This window comes from Myotis nattereri, assembly GCF_964212035.1.
Source record: "Myotis nattereri genome assembly, chromosome: 18".
Taxonomy (NCBI): domain Eukaryota; kingdom Metazoa; phylum Chordata; class Mammalia; order Chiroptera; family Vespertilionidae; genus Myotis; species Myotis nattereri.
Genome location: NC_138093.1, coordinates 13524380 through 13542705, shown reverse-complemented (window position 1 = coordinate 13542705; position 18326 = coordinate 13524380). Strand labels below are relative to the sequence as shown.

The window sequence follows — 18326 nt, the reverse complement described above, 5'->3', positions numbered from 1 at the left end:
GAAGGGTTCCCGGGTTCAATTCCAGTCAAGGGCACGTACCTTGGTCGCAGGTTCCCCGGCCCTGGTCGGGGCTCATGCAGGAGGCAACCAATCCATGTTCTCTCTCACATCGATGTTTCTCTCTGTCCCTCTCCCTTCCACTCTAAAAAAAGCAATGGAAAAATGTCCTCCGGTGAGGATTAACAGCAACAAAAATCAACCAATGAATGCATAGACAAGTGGAACAAAACAATACCTCCCTCCCTCTCTCAAATCAATAAAAGAAAAAAATTAATAAAAAGGGCAGCCCAGGCCTCTCACTGGTTAGGGAGCCCCTAGGGTAGGTGTCCTGTTCCCACTCTAAACTCCTTAGTGCCCGTGTCCCCAACCCCAATTCAGCAGGTTGTCAGTTCCCTTCACCTGCAAACAGAGAAACTGAGGCACCAAATAAATGTTCAAACATCTTGGGGTCATAAAAATGTTCCCCTCTCATTACCCCCATTCTTCTCAATCCTCTCAGGATGCCTCAGGGTGAGTTTGGGAGGAGTGGCTGCCGGAGGGGGAGCAGCTGGGCCTGAGTCACGCAGGAAGCTGAGGAGGGCGGGAGCTGTGCCCACATCACCATATAAAAGGAAGGGGCCGGCCTGACCGCGGGAGCAGCAACCAGAGGAGCGGGTTCCCAGCAGCCCGGCCTCTGCTCCAGATCTACCTGAGGAGACACCTCCTGAGTGGCCACTGGCCAGTCCTTGCCCCAGGATGGGCACCATGTTCGGAGCAGCCTTGGTCTTGGCCTGTTTGGCTGTTACTTCTATGGCCTCTGAAGGAGGTGAGTTGGGGTTGGAGTGAGCCCTTGGGAAGGGGTCCTGGCCAGCGTGGGCCTGGGCCTGAGTCCAGCCATCCCAGGTGGCTCATCGCCAGCAGGTTGATTCTCCGATTGCTCCTGCTGTCAAGCAGGCCCAAGGTGGGCCTGGGACCGAAGCCCTGAACCAGGGAGGGCTCAGAGCACAGGAGGGGCTGCTAGAGGCTGCTGCTGCTCGAGACTGTGCCTAGTGATTGCTGCCAAGGAACCCAAACTTGGAGTCAAAGGCCACCTGGGGCGAGGGTGGGGAGGTGGACTCGCTGAGGGAGGCCTCTGCCTGAGGGAGGTGTATGCGGGACCAATTAGGCAGTGGAAGGAGGGCCCCCAGGCGGCTCGAAACCAATTTGCTGACTAGAGTCTGGACTACCTCCCTGCCTGGTTGGGAGAAGAGTTGAAAGGGTGCCCGTGCCCAGGGGACTGGACACAGCTGCCCTCGAGCACACACACCTGCCCCGCGTGGATGTGGGGAGCAGCACAGCTCTCGTCTGTCTGCAAAGGCCCCTCTCGCTGCCCCTCCTGGGTCCTAGGCTTCGCGAGTGCAGGTCAGCCAGGCGGTTCCTTTCCCTGTGGCTGAGGGCGCTCAGCCTCAGTCCCGAGTCATCGCAGTGCCCCCTCCTCAATCGACACCTAAGCTAAGGAGGACCTGGGCGTAGCTAAGGGTGAAGGAAGCTTAGACTTCTGGTCAGAAGGCTCTGGAACAGGAGGGTCCTTTCCCTCTGAAGACCAGGGGAGCACCACCGCAGAGCGGCTGCAGGAGGGCCGCCCCGAAGTCCCGAGGGAGTGACCCTGACAGGAGAGGAGGGCCTCCCGCCCCGGCCCCATCCGTCCCCTTCTCTCAGGCCCGGGCTGGGGAGACCCTAGGCTGTGCGTCTGATGGGGGTGAGGCTGTCAGAGTAGCCCGGGCTTGCTCAGAGCCCAGTGACGCACCCCAGGAGTGTTTGGGGGCTGGGTTAGGGGACATGGGGCAGGAGCAGTAAGGAGGGGCTGCTGGTGTCTTCGTCCTCTTTCCTGTGCTCGGAGCCAGGAAGGGCCTCTCAAAACCACCCTGACTCACCCTTCCTCACTCCAGGCTTCAACCCTTCAAGTCAGAGGGAGTTGGGGCCAGAGTACCTTCAAGAAGGTACGAGTTTGGGGGAGGGGCATGGGATTAGGGGTCAAGTAGGAGCTGTAGGCACTGACTGTCTCCCTTCTCGCCTCTAGTTGGCTATGCAGCACCCCCTTCCCCACCCCTGACACGAGCCCGCCCCAGGGATCACCCTGACATCTCTCTGCATGACCCTGACTTTGAGGGACAGAGTGAAGGTAAGTCCACCCCTTCCCCCTCTGGGTATCGAGTCTGGCTTCCTGCCCCCCCACCCCCCCACCCCCGTCTTCAGGGAGGGAGGGGAGAGCAGGCCTTGCCCTGTCTCCTCACCTGGCTGGAAGGAGTGGGCTCCTCACACACTTCCCTTTTGCAGTGCGGCCCTTTTCCTCCTTTGACCAAGAGGAGCAGCTGTTCTCTCCCCAGCTCCTTGTGAGGAGTGGTGAGTGCTGGCCCGTTCCCGCGCCTCCAGCCCACTCTCCTCTGGCTGGCATCAGTCTGATCCCTGTCCTTTGTGTCCTGCCCCTCAGGACCCCTCTCTCTCTTGGGAAGCCAGGCAGAGGATCCCACTGGCCCCGGGAGAGCCGTCCCTGTCCAGGAAGAACTGCCCCCTCCCCAGGGCCCTATTGAACAGAAGGAAAGTAAGTGACTCCCTCTTCTCTTTACCCTTCGGCCTGCCCCTGGCTTTGGGGGCTCTGACACTGACTAGCTGTGTAAACGTGGGTAAGTCGCCTCTCCAAGCCTTACTTTCTTCATCTGTCACATTGGGGAAATAACACCTATTTTATAAAGTTAGGAGATCAACTGGCATAAGAATAGAAACTATTTTCACTTGCTTCTCTACTGAGTCCCTCTCTATGAATAGGAACTGGCCAGGTACCCCTCTTTTAGAGAGCGCCTTCCCAATGTGAGTTTTGCTTACGCGTCTTCTCCCACCTCAGTGGACGCACCACCGTTCCCAGCACAGGAGGAGAGGACCAACCCACCTAAGCAGGGAGAGGGTGAGTGACAGCTCTAGTCTGTCCCCCTGCTTTAGTGTCAGGACCCTGCAGAGGGGTGCAGGGAGCCTGAGCTTGAGACGCAGTGCAGGGAGCAGGCCTGACTTAGGGGGACAGTAATGGTGACACCTTTCATGCCTCGGTTCTCTTTTCCTTTCAGCTACTCAGCCTGAAGGTAAGAGCCACAAATTCCTTTCTTTCTCCTCCCCCATATCCTCTCAATCCTTTCTCCTCAACCCCAAGTTCTTCCAATCCTCCCCACTCATTCAGCCTTTCTCTGCCCCTCCACGCGATCCGCCTGCCCACTTGGTTTTCCCGACTTTAGAAAAGCCAGCTCCCACCTCGCAGCACGGTCCAGGCCAGCACTGCCAACCGGGCCGACCCCAAAGGTGCTGGGGCCAACAGCTGGATGGCTTCCCTCCTGGGCGGCCTTCTCCAGACAACCTAGACCAGATCTGCCTTCCTACTCGTCAACACGTGGTGTATGGCCCTTGGGACCTGCCACAGTCTGGCTACTCCCACCTGAGTCGCCAGGGTGAGACCCTCAATATGCTGGAGACTGGATATTCCCGCTGCTGCCGCTGCCACTACTATGCAAAGCGCATGGATTGTGCAAAACTTGTGGTAAGGATCGGGCGGGTAGTCCTAGGGTGTCCTTGAAGCCCCAGACAGTATGTGTGTGTTTTAAGGACTGGAGGACGAGGCCTGGGCGTGCAGAAACCTCCTTGGTCCTGTGTCGGAGAGCGGAGGCAGTCTCTGCTGCTTTCCGACCTCGCTGCCCAGAGTCCTTTCCTGGAGCCTGGGAGGAAGACAGGAATGTGGACGAGGGCTGCTAGGCTGACCCGCCCTTCTTCTCTAGTGGGAGAACGCCATGAACCAGTACTGTGAGGCCGAGTTTTCGGTCAAGACCCGAGCCCACTGGTGCTGCAAACAGCAGGGGGAGACTCGGTTCTCCTGCTTCGAGGAGGAAGCTCCCCGGCCCCACTACCAGCTCCAGGCCGGGCCCAGCCCCCAGCCTGTCATATCCATGGGCCTTGAGCTGCCTTTCCCCCCGGGGGTGCCTACACTGGACAATATCAAGAACATCTGCCACGCAAGACGCTTCCGCTCGGTGCCACGCAACCTCCCACCTACTGACCGCCTCCAAAGGCAGCTGCAGGCTCTGACCCGGCTGGAGGGGGAGCTCCAGCGCTGCTGCCGGCGGGGGAATAACCACACCTGTGCATGGAAGGCTGTAAGTGGGCGTCCCAGCCGCCCGGAGAGCCCGTCTGCCTGCCTGCCCACCTCTGACCTCTGACCCTGCTGGTCCGTTCCTCCACGTGCCTCCCCACTGTGAACACGTTTGCCCGTCCGTCTGCTTGTGAATGTCCGCCCATCCGTTGTGTTCGTCACCTGAGTCTGTTCGTCTTGAGCCTTCATCCTGCACTCCCGGCCTCGTCCACCCGTGGTCCCACACGTGTACCTGTCTGCCATCCGTCCATCCATCCAGCTCTGGCCTCACCCAACCCCCTCCATCTACCGGTCCAGCTCATCTCCCGTGGCCAGCTCCGAACCTCACCTGTGCTTCCACCTTCCACCTCCCCAACCTCACACATCCACAGCTGCCTCCTTGCCCTCTGGTTCTTTGTCCTTCTCTTTTGGCACCTGGGGTTGGGAGTCCCTCTCCTTATAGCGTGGGCAACAAGGGAAGTGGCGGGTGAGGAGAGAAGGGGCCAAGTGTCCAGTCTTTTGACTTCCCTCTTTCTGGCTAACAGTGGGAGGATTCCCTTGATGGATACTGTGAGCGAGAACTGGCTATAAAGACCCACCACCACTCCTGTTGCCGGTACCCTCCTAGTCCTCAGCGCGATGAATGCTTTGCCCAAAAGGCTCCCTACCCCAACTATGACCGGGATCTCTTGACCATTGACCTCAGCCGAGTCACCCCCAACCTCATGGACTATCTCTGTGGAAACCAAAGAGTTATCGCCAAGTAGTAAGTCTTGTACAATTCCTCCCAACTCTCTTCCCTTCCCCAAAATCTCCTTTTGGGACATCCTCTGGGGCACTCTTGGCAAGATCAAAATCATGGTCTCCAAGCACCATTTTTATTGCCTGGGGTTTCCTGAAGACCCTGACCCCTGCCCCTTTCCCACCATAGTAAACAGATTCCTGGGCTCATCCGAAACCTGACTGACCGCTGCTGTGGCCTGCCCCTTCCAGAGCAAGCCTGCTGTGCCGAGGAGGAGGTGAGTGTGGGTGCAGGGAGTCACAGTCTCCAAGGGAATGCAGGGGAGGGGAGGGAGATGGCCAGACCTGGAGGCTACCCCTACTTTTAGGACCTCAAAACAGCCCACAGAAATAATGAGGACTAGGGGGGAGAGATTTTTCTTGGTTCCAGAAGTCCTCTTTCCTGACCAGACCTGCTCCCCACTGCTACATTCCTGTGAAGCTCCAGCCTTTGCAGATATGCACATCTGTCCATCACAGGAAGTCTAGCTGTGCAAGGCAGCCTTGCATTCTCTCTGGGACCCAGGAAGAGAGCAGCAGAAGCTGAAGGAAGGGCGACTTTGGGCACCCAAGTATCCAAGCCTGACCTTTCACAACCCCCTCCCTCACCATCTCTGCTTTCTTCTTCCCATACATCAGAAAACATCTTTCATCAGTGACCTGTGTGGTCCCCAACGTAACTTCTGGCGAGACCCTGCCTTCTGCTGTAGAATGAATCCTGGGGATGAACAGACCAACTGCTTCAACATTAATTACCTGAAGAATGTGGCTCTAGTGGCTGGGGACTCGGGGGATGCCAAGGGCCAGGGGAAACACGACCCAACTCAGGAAACAAATACCAGCCCCCCCTCTGAGCCCCAGGAAAAGTGAGTCACCCCAGAGCCTTGAAGGATCAAATTGGGTGAACCCCACCCCACCCCGCCCTCCTTGACTACGCATTGCAGTAAACACCTCGGGATTTGGTGTCCTCATTGTCTCACATACAAACACACCCTCCTAAGCCTGGCTGCTGGCATTTTCTTCAGTGACTGAACCCTGAGGACCACTGCCCTGCCCTCAGCAGAAGTCATCCCACGGGCTGTGATGGAACCATAAATAAATGGCTTAACTTCACTATTTGTCATCTTGAATTTATTCACATATTTTAAAAGGATGGTCACCTTTTTAAATAGCTATCAAGATTCAGAAGTGAAAAAGATGTGGTCCATGTCCTTGGTGCACCCCCAAAATACCACATCCCTGCCTGACAATTGATTTCAAAGGGGGAGGGGAAGGGAGAATGAGATAGAAACAGCAATGATGAGAGAGAATCACTGATCCGCTGCCTCCTGCACATGTCACACTGGAGATCAGATCCGCAACCCAGGCATGTGCCTTGACTGGGAATTGAACCATGACCTCTTGGTTCATAGGTTGACACTCAACCACTGGCCACACCAGCTGGGCTGCCTGGCACTTTTTAATCTTCACTTTTGATCCGTGGAGTCCATATATTGATTCATTCAATATCCACCTATTGAACTACCAGTGTCCACTGTGCCAGTCCCTTCCGTCAGGTCACTCACATTCCAGGTACCTAGCAGGTGCGGTAAGCAGTGTGGCACAGCACAGCCAGGGTGCCCGTCTGCTCAGGGCCCAGAGGGGGCAGAAGGGCTGCAGGCAGGACAGTGCACTGTTGAAGGCCTCAGAGTGAGGTCGAGCTTCTCCAGGGGCGAAACAGAGGGTGCAAGGGGCCGGGGCCGTCCAGGCAGAAGGGTCACCTCAAGCAGAAGCGCAAAGCTGAAAGGGCCTGACTCCGGTGCTGATCCTCTGAGAGGTGACCGGATAAGCAGGAGCTCGTCATGAATGCCTCATCCACATGCTTTAGAGTGGATCTCGGTGCCTGTGCCCTGGAGGGCGACGGCGGTTTCAGGCAGAGAATGTGTTCAGATTTGCCTTTTGCAAAGTCTAAGTGGCAGCCAGCCAGGCAACTACCTGGGTGGCCAGTTGGGAGCATATCTGGCCAAAGGCTACGGGAGGAGGCTCTAGCGGCCCAGTTTTGGGCAAACTACGGCCCTCGGGCCGGATCCGGCCCGTTTGAAATGAATAAAACTAAAAAAAAAAAAAAAAAGACCGTACCCTTTTATGTAATGATGTTTACTTTGAATTTATATTAGTTCACACAAACACTCCATCCATGCTTTTGTTCCGGCCCTCCGGTCCAGTTTAAGAACCCATTGTGGCCCTCGAGTCAGAAAGTTTGCCCACCCCTGCAGCCGCCAGACCTAAAATGGACCACAGGGCGGCGGGACAGCCCTCGGAGGCCAGAGCTGAAAACACCGGAATGAAGACTCGAGTCTGGGGAGACTCCGCTGTCAGGACAACAGCCCAGAAAATGGGACTTCCCGGCCAGGTTAAGACAAACGTGGGTGGACAAGCTGAGCCCCGGCAGCTCTCAGGCCGACATCGCTGCGCCCCTTCTCACAGCCTTTTGTTTATTTACTTATTTATATTTTGACGGGATGCAAGCAGCATCTTAGTGGCTCCTTCACCAGTCCGTCAGCACGGGAGCCAATGAGCGAGCGAGATCCGCGTTGGGACCCACCCCTTCACCAGACGCCCTACTTCCCGCTTAGGTGCGACCTGGGCAACACACGCATCACGCTCTCTCAAAACGTCACTGCGCCTGAGCGGATATCCGGCGTCGCTCGGCCCGGCGCTAGGACCCAGGGACTGGGCACGGGGAGGCGGGGCCAGCTCTACCCCCCCCCCCACCCCCCCAACTCCTTAGTCGCAGCCGGAGTTCTGAGGCGCTCGTAGGGGGTTTGGGGGTGGGGGTGGGGGTGGGGGCTGAAACTCAACGGGTGAAGGGACAGGTGGGTGATCAGTGAATGAGGCTTTAGGCGCAGCGGCAGGTGCTGGCCCGGGTCCGGGTCCGTAAGGAGCAGGACCACTGCCCCAACCTCTAGGAGTTTGCAGTCTCCCAGGGAGGAGAGGAGGGGACCCGGTCAGCAACTATGAGCTAGGAAAGAATAGCAGGGCTGCCCTGGCCCGTGTGGCGCAGTGGTTGGAGCGATGGCTCGAGCACCGCGGAGTCGCGGGTTCAATTCCTGGTCAAGAGCATGTAGCTGGGTTGCAGGGCGAGTCCCGGCCCCTTGGGAGCGCCTGTGGGAGGCAACCGATTGATATGCCTCCCCCCCCCCCCCATGTTCTCTCTCTTCCCCTCCCTCCCTCTTTTCCACTCTCTGAAAAGCAATGGGGAAAATATCCTTGGGTGAGGATTAACGACAACAAGAATCTCAGGGCTCAGCAGTTGTAAGCATCATGAGCTGAGTTAAAGGAAGTCATTCTCGCTGGGCGTCTGCGGACTAGTAAATGGAGAGGTGCTTTGGGTAGAGCCTGGAAGCATGGATAGGATTGCCGTTAGTTGCCAGGCAAGGCGGGCGTGTTACCCTTTACTGCAGTTGTGTAGATAAGCTATTAAAACATGATTCATTAAGTCCAGGGGCGCTGCATAGCCGAGTCAGAGTCCCACACGACTTGGGGGGGGCGGGAGTTCAGGCTTGAGTAGGATGTTGCTGGAAGGAAAAGGGAGGTTTGCAAAGCCTTGTACGTATACCAAGTTCAGCTGGAGTAAAACAGAATGTCCGCTTTGTATTAGGCAAAGTGCTAAGTATTCTGGCTATGAGAGACTAAACACCCTGCTCAGGGATTTTCAGCTCTGTGGAGACTCCAATGTCCCAGCCTGGCTTTCCGGGACCTCTTGGAGGAGGCCATAGAGCAGGAAGTGTGGTGGGTATATTTGAGGAGCCACTGAGCAGTCTAAATGGTGTGGGGGAGCAGCCAGGCATGAGGTCAGCAATTTAGACTGAGTCATGCTTGCTGGGAGATCTTGAAGGACTAGAAGCCATGCCAGCCTGGCAGAGAGCACGTGCGAAGGACTGCGAAAGAAAAGTCATGTGAACAAACACCCTCAAGGGGTAGTCCAGTGGGTAGAGCATCATCTGCGTACACCAAGGTTGCAGGTTCGATCCCCAGTCAGGGCACATACAAGCATCAACCGATGAGTGCAGAAATAAGTGGAACGACAAATCACAATCTCTCCCTCCCTCCCTCTCTCCCTGTCATCAAGAAATTTTTAAAGAAAAGTGATGTGAACGGATTTTTTTAAAAGTTGAATTAGCTGAAACCGGTTTGGTTCAGTGGATAGAGCGTCGGCCTGCGGACTGAAAGGTCCCAGGTTCGATTCCGGTCAAGGGCATGTATGTGGGTTGCGGGCACATCCCCAGTGGGAGATGTGCAGAAGGCAGCTGATCAATGTTTCTCTCTCATCGATGTTTCTAACTATCTCTCTCCCTTCCTCTCTGTACAAAATCAATAAAATATATTTTTAAAAAAGTTGAATTAAATGGACAAACAGGTGGATAGGAATAGATGAGCTGGAGAGGGTAGAGACAAGAGATCAGTTCAGAGGTTGAAACTGTAATTTTTTAAAAATTATTTTGATCGATTTTAGCTCTTTAAACGTGTTTCTGTGCCCTAAATCAGCACCCTTTTAGACAGGACACTTAGATACCACAAATTCAGCTTGCTCAGAAACAAACTCCTCTGGGTTCATGAGAAGATGTGAAGAAGAAAATACAGCAATAAGTGAGTTGTAGAATCTAGGTGGTAAGTGTATGAGCTGTACAATCTGTCAACTTTTCTACATTTTTGAGAATTTTCATACAATATCAAGAAAAAGGAGCTCACCATCTCTACCCTCCAACTGTCCATCCCCTGGTGGGTCCCATCTCAATAAATAGAACCACTGTCTGCTCAGTTGTTCAGGCAGGAGACCTGAGAATATCATTCTTTAATTAATTCCTCTTTCTTTCCCTCCTATTCCAATCACCCACCAAACCTCCTAAAAACCTCAAGTCCATCAGCGATGGGGTTGCTCCTTACACTAAAGCTAGGTTCTAAAGTTAGTGTGTAAGGCAAAAGTTACGTACGCAACATCACTTTGGAAATCCCTTAAACCACTCATAAAACACCGTAGGCCTGATTTTGTGTGTATAACTCTGTACACAAAATGTATGTGCAAGTGTGTAGGTTATAAGCATGTACCGTATATAGCAAGGTACAGTATGTAATAGGGCACACAATATAACATTACAGTATTTTTAACTACATACCAAAGAAACAGTGGCGTATAGAGTTGAACAGAATTGTTAAGCACATTAATGGCACAGGACGCTGCATTCCTCTCCACTGCCTCCACCCTGGTCCAAGCTCCCACCAACCTTCAGAATTATTAAGACGGCTTCTTCACTGGTTTCTTGGCTTCTGTTCCTGACCGTGTTCAATTTATTCCCATGTTCCAGGCAGAATGAGCTAACTGAATTCATCAGGTCACTTCCCTGCTTTAAAACCACCCATGATGTCACACTGTTCCCTGAGGACAAAGTCTAGAACACCCCATATAGCTCCCTGTCTGTCCACCATCTGGCCTCTGCCCAGCCCCCAGACTTGGTCACACACACCTCTTCCCACCTGTTCTCTAAGCCCTGGCAGAACTGGGCTGGTCACCTTTCAATCCTCAGGTGCTGGGAAGCATGAACCTTGGTTGGAAAGTTTGTAAGGAGGGCATTCTGAGGAAAGGGGAGTGTGTGGAAGGTCCGCCTGCCCTGTTTATTGGAATTCTGACTTAGGGGAGACTTAGGGGAGTGTCCAAGGCAGCACCCCTAATTATCCCTTGATCTTTCCAAACAAGTCTGTGTAGGTGCAGACCCCGGCTGCCTACCGGAATCCTTATGCCTAATCTTTGGGTGCCTTTGCTTAAAAGACACTACAAACACATGTGTCCTCCCAAGATTACTGACCTTACTGATTGTATCTAAAAGCTAAACTTTATCTCAAACTGCTGTTACAATAAAAGGCCTACGAGGCTGCTTGGTCCCTTGAGCCAGGCAACCCCTTAGCCCTCTCTTTCACAGTGAAACTGTGTCGGAGTAACCTGTTCAGCCGTCGGGCACTCAGACTCACCACATTCTTTGTACATCTGCAGCTGTGACATGCTGCTGTCTGCGAGTGGAATTCTCTTCCCCCTCTGCTCAAATGGGTAAGCTCTGTTCCCTTGTAGCGGACACTTCTTGTCTACTCAACAAGCCATCCTCCTTCAACTCCCCAATACTTTGTTCTTGCTGAAATTTAAATTAAAAATAAAGTATTGTGCACCCTAGCCTGTTTGGCTCAGTGGATAGACCGCAGGCCTGCAGACTGAAGGGTCCCAGGTTGGATTCCTGTCAAGGGCACATGCCTGGGTTGCAGGCTCCCCAGTAGGGGGTGTGCAGAAGGCAGCAGATCAGTGATTCTCTCGCATCATTGATGTTTCTATCCCTCTCTCCCTCTCCCTTCCTCTCTGAAATCAATAAAAATATATTTAAATAATAAAAAAGCATTGTGAAAAATAATACACATGTTAAAAGTGTGCTAAACATGGCCAGGCTGGTGTGGTCCCGTTGGGGTGTCGGCACTGTGCACGGAGGGGTAGGGGTAAATTCCATTCGGGTCAAGGCCTGTACCTGGGCTGCAGGTTTGATCCATGGTCGGGACACATGGGGGAGGCAGCGGAAAGATGTTTCTCTCTCACACGGATGTTTCTTTCTCCCTCTCCCTTCTCTCTCGCTAAATCAATTTTTTAAAAAATTGTGCTAAACACGAATAAATAGTTCAATGGATTATTATAAAAAGAAACTCCCAAGTGCCCGCGGTGATCCTGGATCTGTCTCTTGCTTCAACAGTGTTTGGACGGAACAGACCCAAAGACACCCCTTCTCCCAACCTCCAACCATCGTCTTGTCCAGTCACCACCTTCGGCATCAGCCAGCACACCTTCACGCCTACCGCCGAACCACACACCCTCACTCCTACCGCCGAACAACACAGCCTCACTCCTACCGCCGAACAACACAGCCTCACTCCTACCGCCGAACAACACAGCCTCACTCCTACCGCCGAAAAACACACCTGTTGCTCCTTATTGCCAAACAACACACCTTAAGCCAGCGGTTCTCAACCTGTGGGTCGTGACCCCTTTGGCGGTCGAACGACCCTTTCACAGGGGTCGCCTAAGACCATCCTGCATATCAGATATTTACATGACGATTCATCACAGTAGCAACATGACAGTTATGAAGTAGCAACGAAAATAATTGTATGGTTGGGTCACCACACGAGGAACTGTATTTAAAGGGCCAGAAGTTTGAGAACCACTGCCTTAAGCCCTTATTGCCGAACCATACACCTTCACCCCTTGCAACCGAACAACCGTGAGCCCCCAAATTCATCAGAATTGTTCCACCGGCTGGAGGCTGCCGTCGACCGCCCGGCCGGCCTGCACCTGCGCCCCGCACCCACCTCTGTCCGGACGAGGTGGCTCCGGAGGCGGCCGCGTCCTCCTCGAGTTGGTGGAGAAGCACGAGGGCGCCCGGCGTCTTAAGCTGTGAAGCCGGCGCGGGGCGCCTTCTCCTCCAGGACGAGCTGACGCCGCCCCGAGAGGAGAGGGCACAGCTCAGGGCGCCATGCGAGCCGCCCCGGCCTCGGAGAGGAGCTGAGCCCGGCCCTTCTGGGCTCGCAGGCCCCGCGCTCCCCGCAGACCCTCCGCTCCGGCTCCTGCAGAACCGCTTCCGGGGGCGGAGGCGACGCTCATCAAGACGCCGGGCCCCACCTGCGCCCCGCCACCTGCCTCCCCGCCACCTGCCTCCCGCCACCTGCCTCCCCGCCACCTGCCTCCCGCCACCTGCCTCCCCGCCACCTGCCTCCCGCCACCTGCCTCCCCGCCACCTGCCTCCCGCCACCTGCGCCCCGCCACCTGCCCCCCCCCCGCCACCTGCCTCCCCGCCACCTGCCCCCCCCCCGCCACCTGCCTCCCCGCCACCTGCCTCCCGCCACCTGCGCCCCGCCACCTGCCCCCCCCCCCGCCACCTGCCTCCCGCCACCTGCCTCCCGCCACCTGCCTCCCCGCCACCTGCCTCCCCGCCACCTGCCTCCCGCCACCTGCGCCCCGCCACCTGCGCCCCGGGCCGGGCCGGGCGAGTGTCTCTCCCAAAGGCCCCCCTCCGGCACCACCAGGCGCCTCTGGAGCCCGGAGGCCGGTGAGGGGCCCGCTGCCTCCCCCGGGCCTGGCTTCCCTGCGCCTCCCCCGGACCCGCCATTCTGTTAACCACCTGAAGCCTCCCCCCGGCATTGGACCAAATGAAACAATAACGCTTTTTGCAGCAAATAAATAAATTAATTAATTAAATAAAATGAAACTCCCTGCAACAACCCTCCAGGTGAAGAAAGGGAAATTGTTAGCACCCCGAAATGCTGGATTCTGGTCGCAGACTCCTCCCACCCTGTAAAGTAACGGGTATCCGGGTCTCCTGATGTTTATAGTGATTACTTACTTGCTTTTTCTTTACAGTTTTACCTCCTAAAAATGAATCCTGCCCTAGCTGGTTTGGACAGAGCGTTGGCCTGCGGACTGAAGGGTCCCAGGTTCGATTCCGATCAAGGGCATGTACCTGGGTTGCGGGCACATCCCCAGTAGGGGGTGTGCAGGAGGCAGCTGATTGATGTTTCTCTCTCATCGATGTTTCTAACTCTATATATCTCCCACCCTTCCTCTCTGTAAAAAATCAATAAGATATATATATTTTTTTAAAAAAAAAACAATGAATCCTAAAAACAACATTTAGGTTTTGTCCAGAAAAAGCTTTATTGAGATTTAATTCACATAGTCATACCATTCACCAATTTAAAGTACAATTCATTGGGGTTTTGGTATATTACATTATTGATTTTTTAAGATTGTAGTAAAACATATAACAAAATCTGCCATGTCAACCATTTTTTATTTTTTTATTTTAATTTTTAAAAATTTGATTTTAGAGAGAGGGAGAAAGAGAACCATTGACAAGGGGATCAAGCTTGTAACCCAGGATGTGCCCCGACTGGGAACCAACACTCCACCTGTTGGCGTACAGGACGATGCTCCAACCAGCTGAGCCACACCGGCAGGTCATAGGTATCTGGCTTTTAAAGTATGTATTTCTGTTATTCTGTATACCTGTAGGTCATTCACTTTTATATAGAATTCCATTTCAGAAATATACCACAATTTATCCATCCTGCTGTTTATGGATACTGTTTTTTTCCAGTGTTCAGCTGTTTCAATATGGTAATATAAAAAATGCCCTGACCGGTTTGGCTCAGTGGATAGAGCGTCAGCCAGCGGACTCAAGGGTCCCGGGTTCAGTTCTGGTCAAGGGCATGTATGTATGTACCTTGGTTGCGGGCACATCCCCAGTGAGGAGTGTGCAGGAGGCGGCTGATGGATGTTTCTCTCTCATCGATGTTTCTCACTCTCTATCCCTCTCCCTTCCTCTGTAAAAAATCAATAAAATATATATATATTTTTAAATGGCACATGTTGCATGCCTTTCTGTTGGGTATACAGCTAGGAAATGATCGCTGGTCATAGAATCTCTTCAACCTGATAATGCCAAGGTGGTTGTATTGATTTTTACTCCCACCAGCAGGGTCTGAGTCCCCTTGTTCCACATCCTCACCAACTCTCATTATCTATCTACTTAGCCACGCTGGTGAATTTGTGTTGATATCTCAGTGTGGGTTAAATATGCATTTCCAATGACTATAAATGAGGGTGAGCACCTTTTTATATGTTCATTGACTATTTATTTTTTAATATTTTTATTGATTTCAGAGAGGAAGGGAGAGATAGAAACATCAATGATGAGAGAGAATCATTGATTGGCTGCCTCCTGCACACCCCCTACTGGGGATCGAGCCTGCAACCCAGGCATATGCCCTTGACCGGAATCAAACCCACAACCCTTCAGTCCACAGGCCTACGCTCTATCCACTGAGCCAAGCTGGTTAGGGCTCATTGACGATTTAGACATCCTCTGTGAGATGCCTACTCAAGTCTTTTGCATATTTTTATATTAGACTTTTCCTTATTGATGACTTGTAGTTCATTTACTCTGGATATGAACTCGTTAGCACATAATATATGGGAATTACCTTACCCTCTTTATTGCTTGCCTGTTCACTCACTTGTGTCTTTGATGAAAAGATGTTCTTAAATTTAATGTAGTTGTTATTATGTTTAGTGCTTTTTCTGTTTTAAAAAAGTCTCCTATACCAAGTCTCAAAGATCTTCTATATATTTTATCTTCTGAAAAGTGTTATTGTTTTGCCTCTCTCACTAAGATTAGTATCCACCTGGAGTTGATTTTTATTGATACTGGGGGGTAGGGGGTCATGATTCATATTTTATTCCATTTGGAGATTATTATGCCAAATTAATAATAAAAAGGACTATCATTTCTCCACTGCTCTGCAGAGGTACATTTAGCATAAATCAAGTATCCATATTTGCAGGGGTTTATTTCTGGTTCCTCTGTCCTATTATCTGTTCATCCTTGCACAACACTATACAGTCTGTAGCTTTATAACAAGGTTTGATGTTGTAGGGCAAGTCCTCACACTTTATTCTTTTTCGGGAGTGTCTGATAATGTTTAATGATTAGACAAAAACGTTAGGAACAGTTTGTACAAATCTTTTACGCAGGCTTTAAAAATAGAAAAGCCATTGTTGCCGTCATCCTTTTCTGAATAACTGTCCCAGTGACTTCCCAGTTTAGTAGTTGGCCTGTTGTCGCCAGTCACATGTGAATATCTTAGCTCTTGACATGTGACTGTTCTGAACTGCAGTGCGCTTTACATGTAAAAAAATAACAGATTTTGAAAACAGCATTGAACAAAAGCAAGAGACATCATTAATAATTTTGTGTTGATTATATGTTGATGTCATATTTTGTGTACATTGAGTTAAATGTCATATATGATTAAAATTAATTTTGCCAGTCTTACTTTACTGTTTTAAAAATGTAGCTACCAGCCCTAACCGGTTTGGTTCAGTGGATAGAGCGTCGGCCTGCGGACTGAAGGGTCCCAGGTTCGATTCCGATCAAGGGCATGTACCTTGGTTGCGGGCACATCCCCAGTGGGAGGTGTGCAGGAGGCAGCTGATCGGTGTTTCTAACTCTCTATCCCTCTCCGTAAAAAATCAATAAAATATATTTTTTAAAAAATGCAGCTACTAAAAAAATTTTAAATTACATACGTAGCTTGTGTATGTGGCTCACGTTATATTACATTTATATGGGACAGTGTGGTGGGCTGGACAAAGCCTCCAAAGATACATGGGTCCTAATATCTGGAACCTATGAATGTTACCTTTCATGGCAAAAGGGGTTTTGCAGGTGTGACTAAGGTTATGGCCCTTCAGATGGGCAGTTACCTGGGTTACCTGGGCAGATCCTAAATGCAATCACAAAGATCTGATTAGAAGAAGGCAATGAGCCCTAGCTGGTTTGGCTCAGTGGTTACAGCATCAGCCTGCGGACCAAAGGGTCCTGGGGTTTAATTCCCCTCAAGGGCACGTGCCTTGATTGATGGCTCCTCCCCACCCGGGCCCTGGTCGGGGCTCATGCAAGAGGCAACCAGTCGATGTGTTTCTCTCACATCGATGTTTCTGACTTTCCCTCTTTTCCACTCTCCCTAAAAATCAAAGGAAAAATATCCTATGGCGAGGATTAACCAAAAATAAGTAAATGAATAAGAAGTCAGTGAGATATGACAACAAACGAGGAGAAGGAATGTGACCGTGGAAGCAGATATTGGTGTGATTGGTGTGGGTGACGACCAGGAGCTGGAAAAAACAAGCAGGAGTCTTCTCTAGAGCCACCAGCAAGAACTGGCCATGCTGACATCTTGATTTTAGTCCTTAAGACTCTGGGCTCAGATTTCTGGAATTCTGAGCATCGACCTATGAACCAGGATGTCGCGGTTCCATTCCCAGTCAGGGCACATTCCGGGGTTGTGGGCTTGATCTTCAGTGGGGGGCATGCAGGAGGCAGCCAATCAATAATTCTCTCTCAGGATTGATGTTTCTATCTCCCTTCCTCTCTGAAATCAATAAAAATATATTTAAATATATATTTAATAAAAACATGGGTATAGAAAGTAGACCATTTAAAATGTGTAAGACATTTTACTGCCTGGTACTGGCACAAGAATAGGCATATAGATCAATGGAATAGACTAGAGAGCCCAGAAATCGGCCCGAACCAATATGCTCAATTAATATTTGACAAAGGAGGCAAGAACATACAATGGAGCCAAGATAGTCTATTCAATAAATGGTGTTGGGAAAATTGGACAGATATATGCAAGAAAATGAAACTAGACCACCAACTTACACCATACACAAAAATAAACTCAAAATGGATAAAGGACTTAAATGTACGACAGGAAACCATAAAAATTTTAGAAGAATCCAAAGGCAACAAAATCTCAGACATATGCCGAAGCAATTTCTTCACTGATACAGCTCCTAGGGCACTTGAAACTAAAGAGAAAATGAACAAATGGGACTACATCAAAATAAAAAGCTTCTGCACAGCAAAAGAAACCATCAACAAAACAACGAGAAAACCCACTGTGTGGGAAAACATATTTGCCAATGTCATATCTGATAAGGGCCTAATCTCCAAAATTTATAGGGAACTCATACAACTTAACAAAAGGAAGATAAACAATCCAATAAAAAAATGGGCAAAGGACCTAAATAGACACCTTTCAAAAGAGGACATTCAGAAAGCCAAAAGACATATGAAAACATGCTCAAAGTCACTAATCATCTGAGAGATGCAAATCAAAACAACAATGAGGTACCATCTCACACCTGTCAGACTGGCTATCATCAACAAATCAACAAACGACAAGTGCTGGAGAGGATGTGGAGAAAAAGGAACACTTGTGCACTGCTGGTGGGAATGCAGACTGGTGCAGCCACTATGGAAGACAGTATGGAGTTTCCTTAAAAAACTGAAAATGGGCCGAAACTGGTTTGGCTCAGTGGATGGAGCGTTGGCCTGCGGACTGAAGGGTCCCGGGTTCGATTCCGGTCAGGGGCATGTACCTGGGTTGCAGGCATATCCCCAGTGGGAGATGTGCGGGAGGCAGCTGGTCGATGTTTCTCTCTCATCGATGTTTCTGGCTCTCTATCTCTCTCCCTTCCTCTCTGTAAAAAATCAATAAAATATATTTAAAAAAAAAACAAAAAAACTGAAAATGGAACTCCCATTTGACCCTGTGATCCCACTTCTAGGAATATATCCCAAGAAACCAGAAACACCAATCAGAAAGGATATATGCACCCCTATGTTCATAGCAGCACAATTCACCATAGCTAAGATCTGGAAACAGCCTAAGTGCCCATCAGCAGATGAATGGATTAGAAAACTGTGGTACATCTACACGATGGAATACTATGCTGCTCTAAAAAGGAAGGAACTCTTACCATTTGCAACGTCATGGATGGAAC

The 18326-nt window shown here is 51.2% G+C and overlaps 1 protein-coding gene across 2 annotated transcripts; it reads left to right on the top strand.

Moving 5' to 3' along the window:
• The first annotated feature begins 572 nt into the window (after window positions 1–572).
• ECM1 (extracellular matrix protein 1) lies at window positions 573–6019 on the top strand. Of its 2 annotated transcripts, XM_081112175.1 has the most exons (12): window positions 630–805; window positions 1908–1958; window positions 2039–2140; window positions 2296–2361; window positions 2450–2560; window positions 2861–2920; window positions 3078–3092; window positions 3243–3541; window positions 3777–4151; window positions 4672–4892; window positions 5058–5145; window positions 5546–6019. In XM_081112175.1, exons 1-12 carry the CDS (start codon window positions 736–738, stop codon window positions 5774–5776), a joined length of 1689 nt encoding a protein of 562 aa, XP_080968301.1. In that variant the 5' UTR covers window positions 630–735; the 3' UTR covers window positions 5777–6019. The 2 variants fall into 2 exon arrangements, with proteins under 2 accessions (XP_080968300.1, XP_080968301.1); XM_081112174.1 differs by lacking the exon at window positions 2861–2920 and having other exon boundaries at window positions 573–805; window positions 3078–3541.
• Window positions 6020–18326: the final 12307 nt, after the last annotated feature.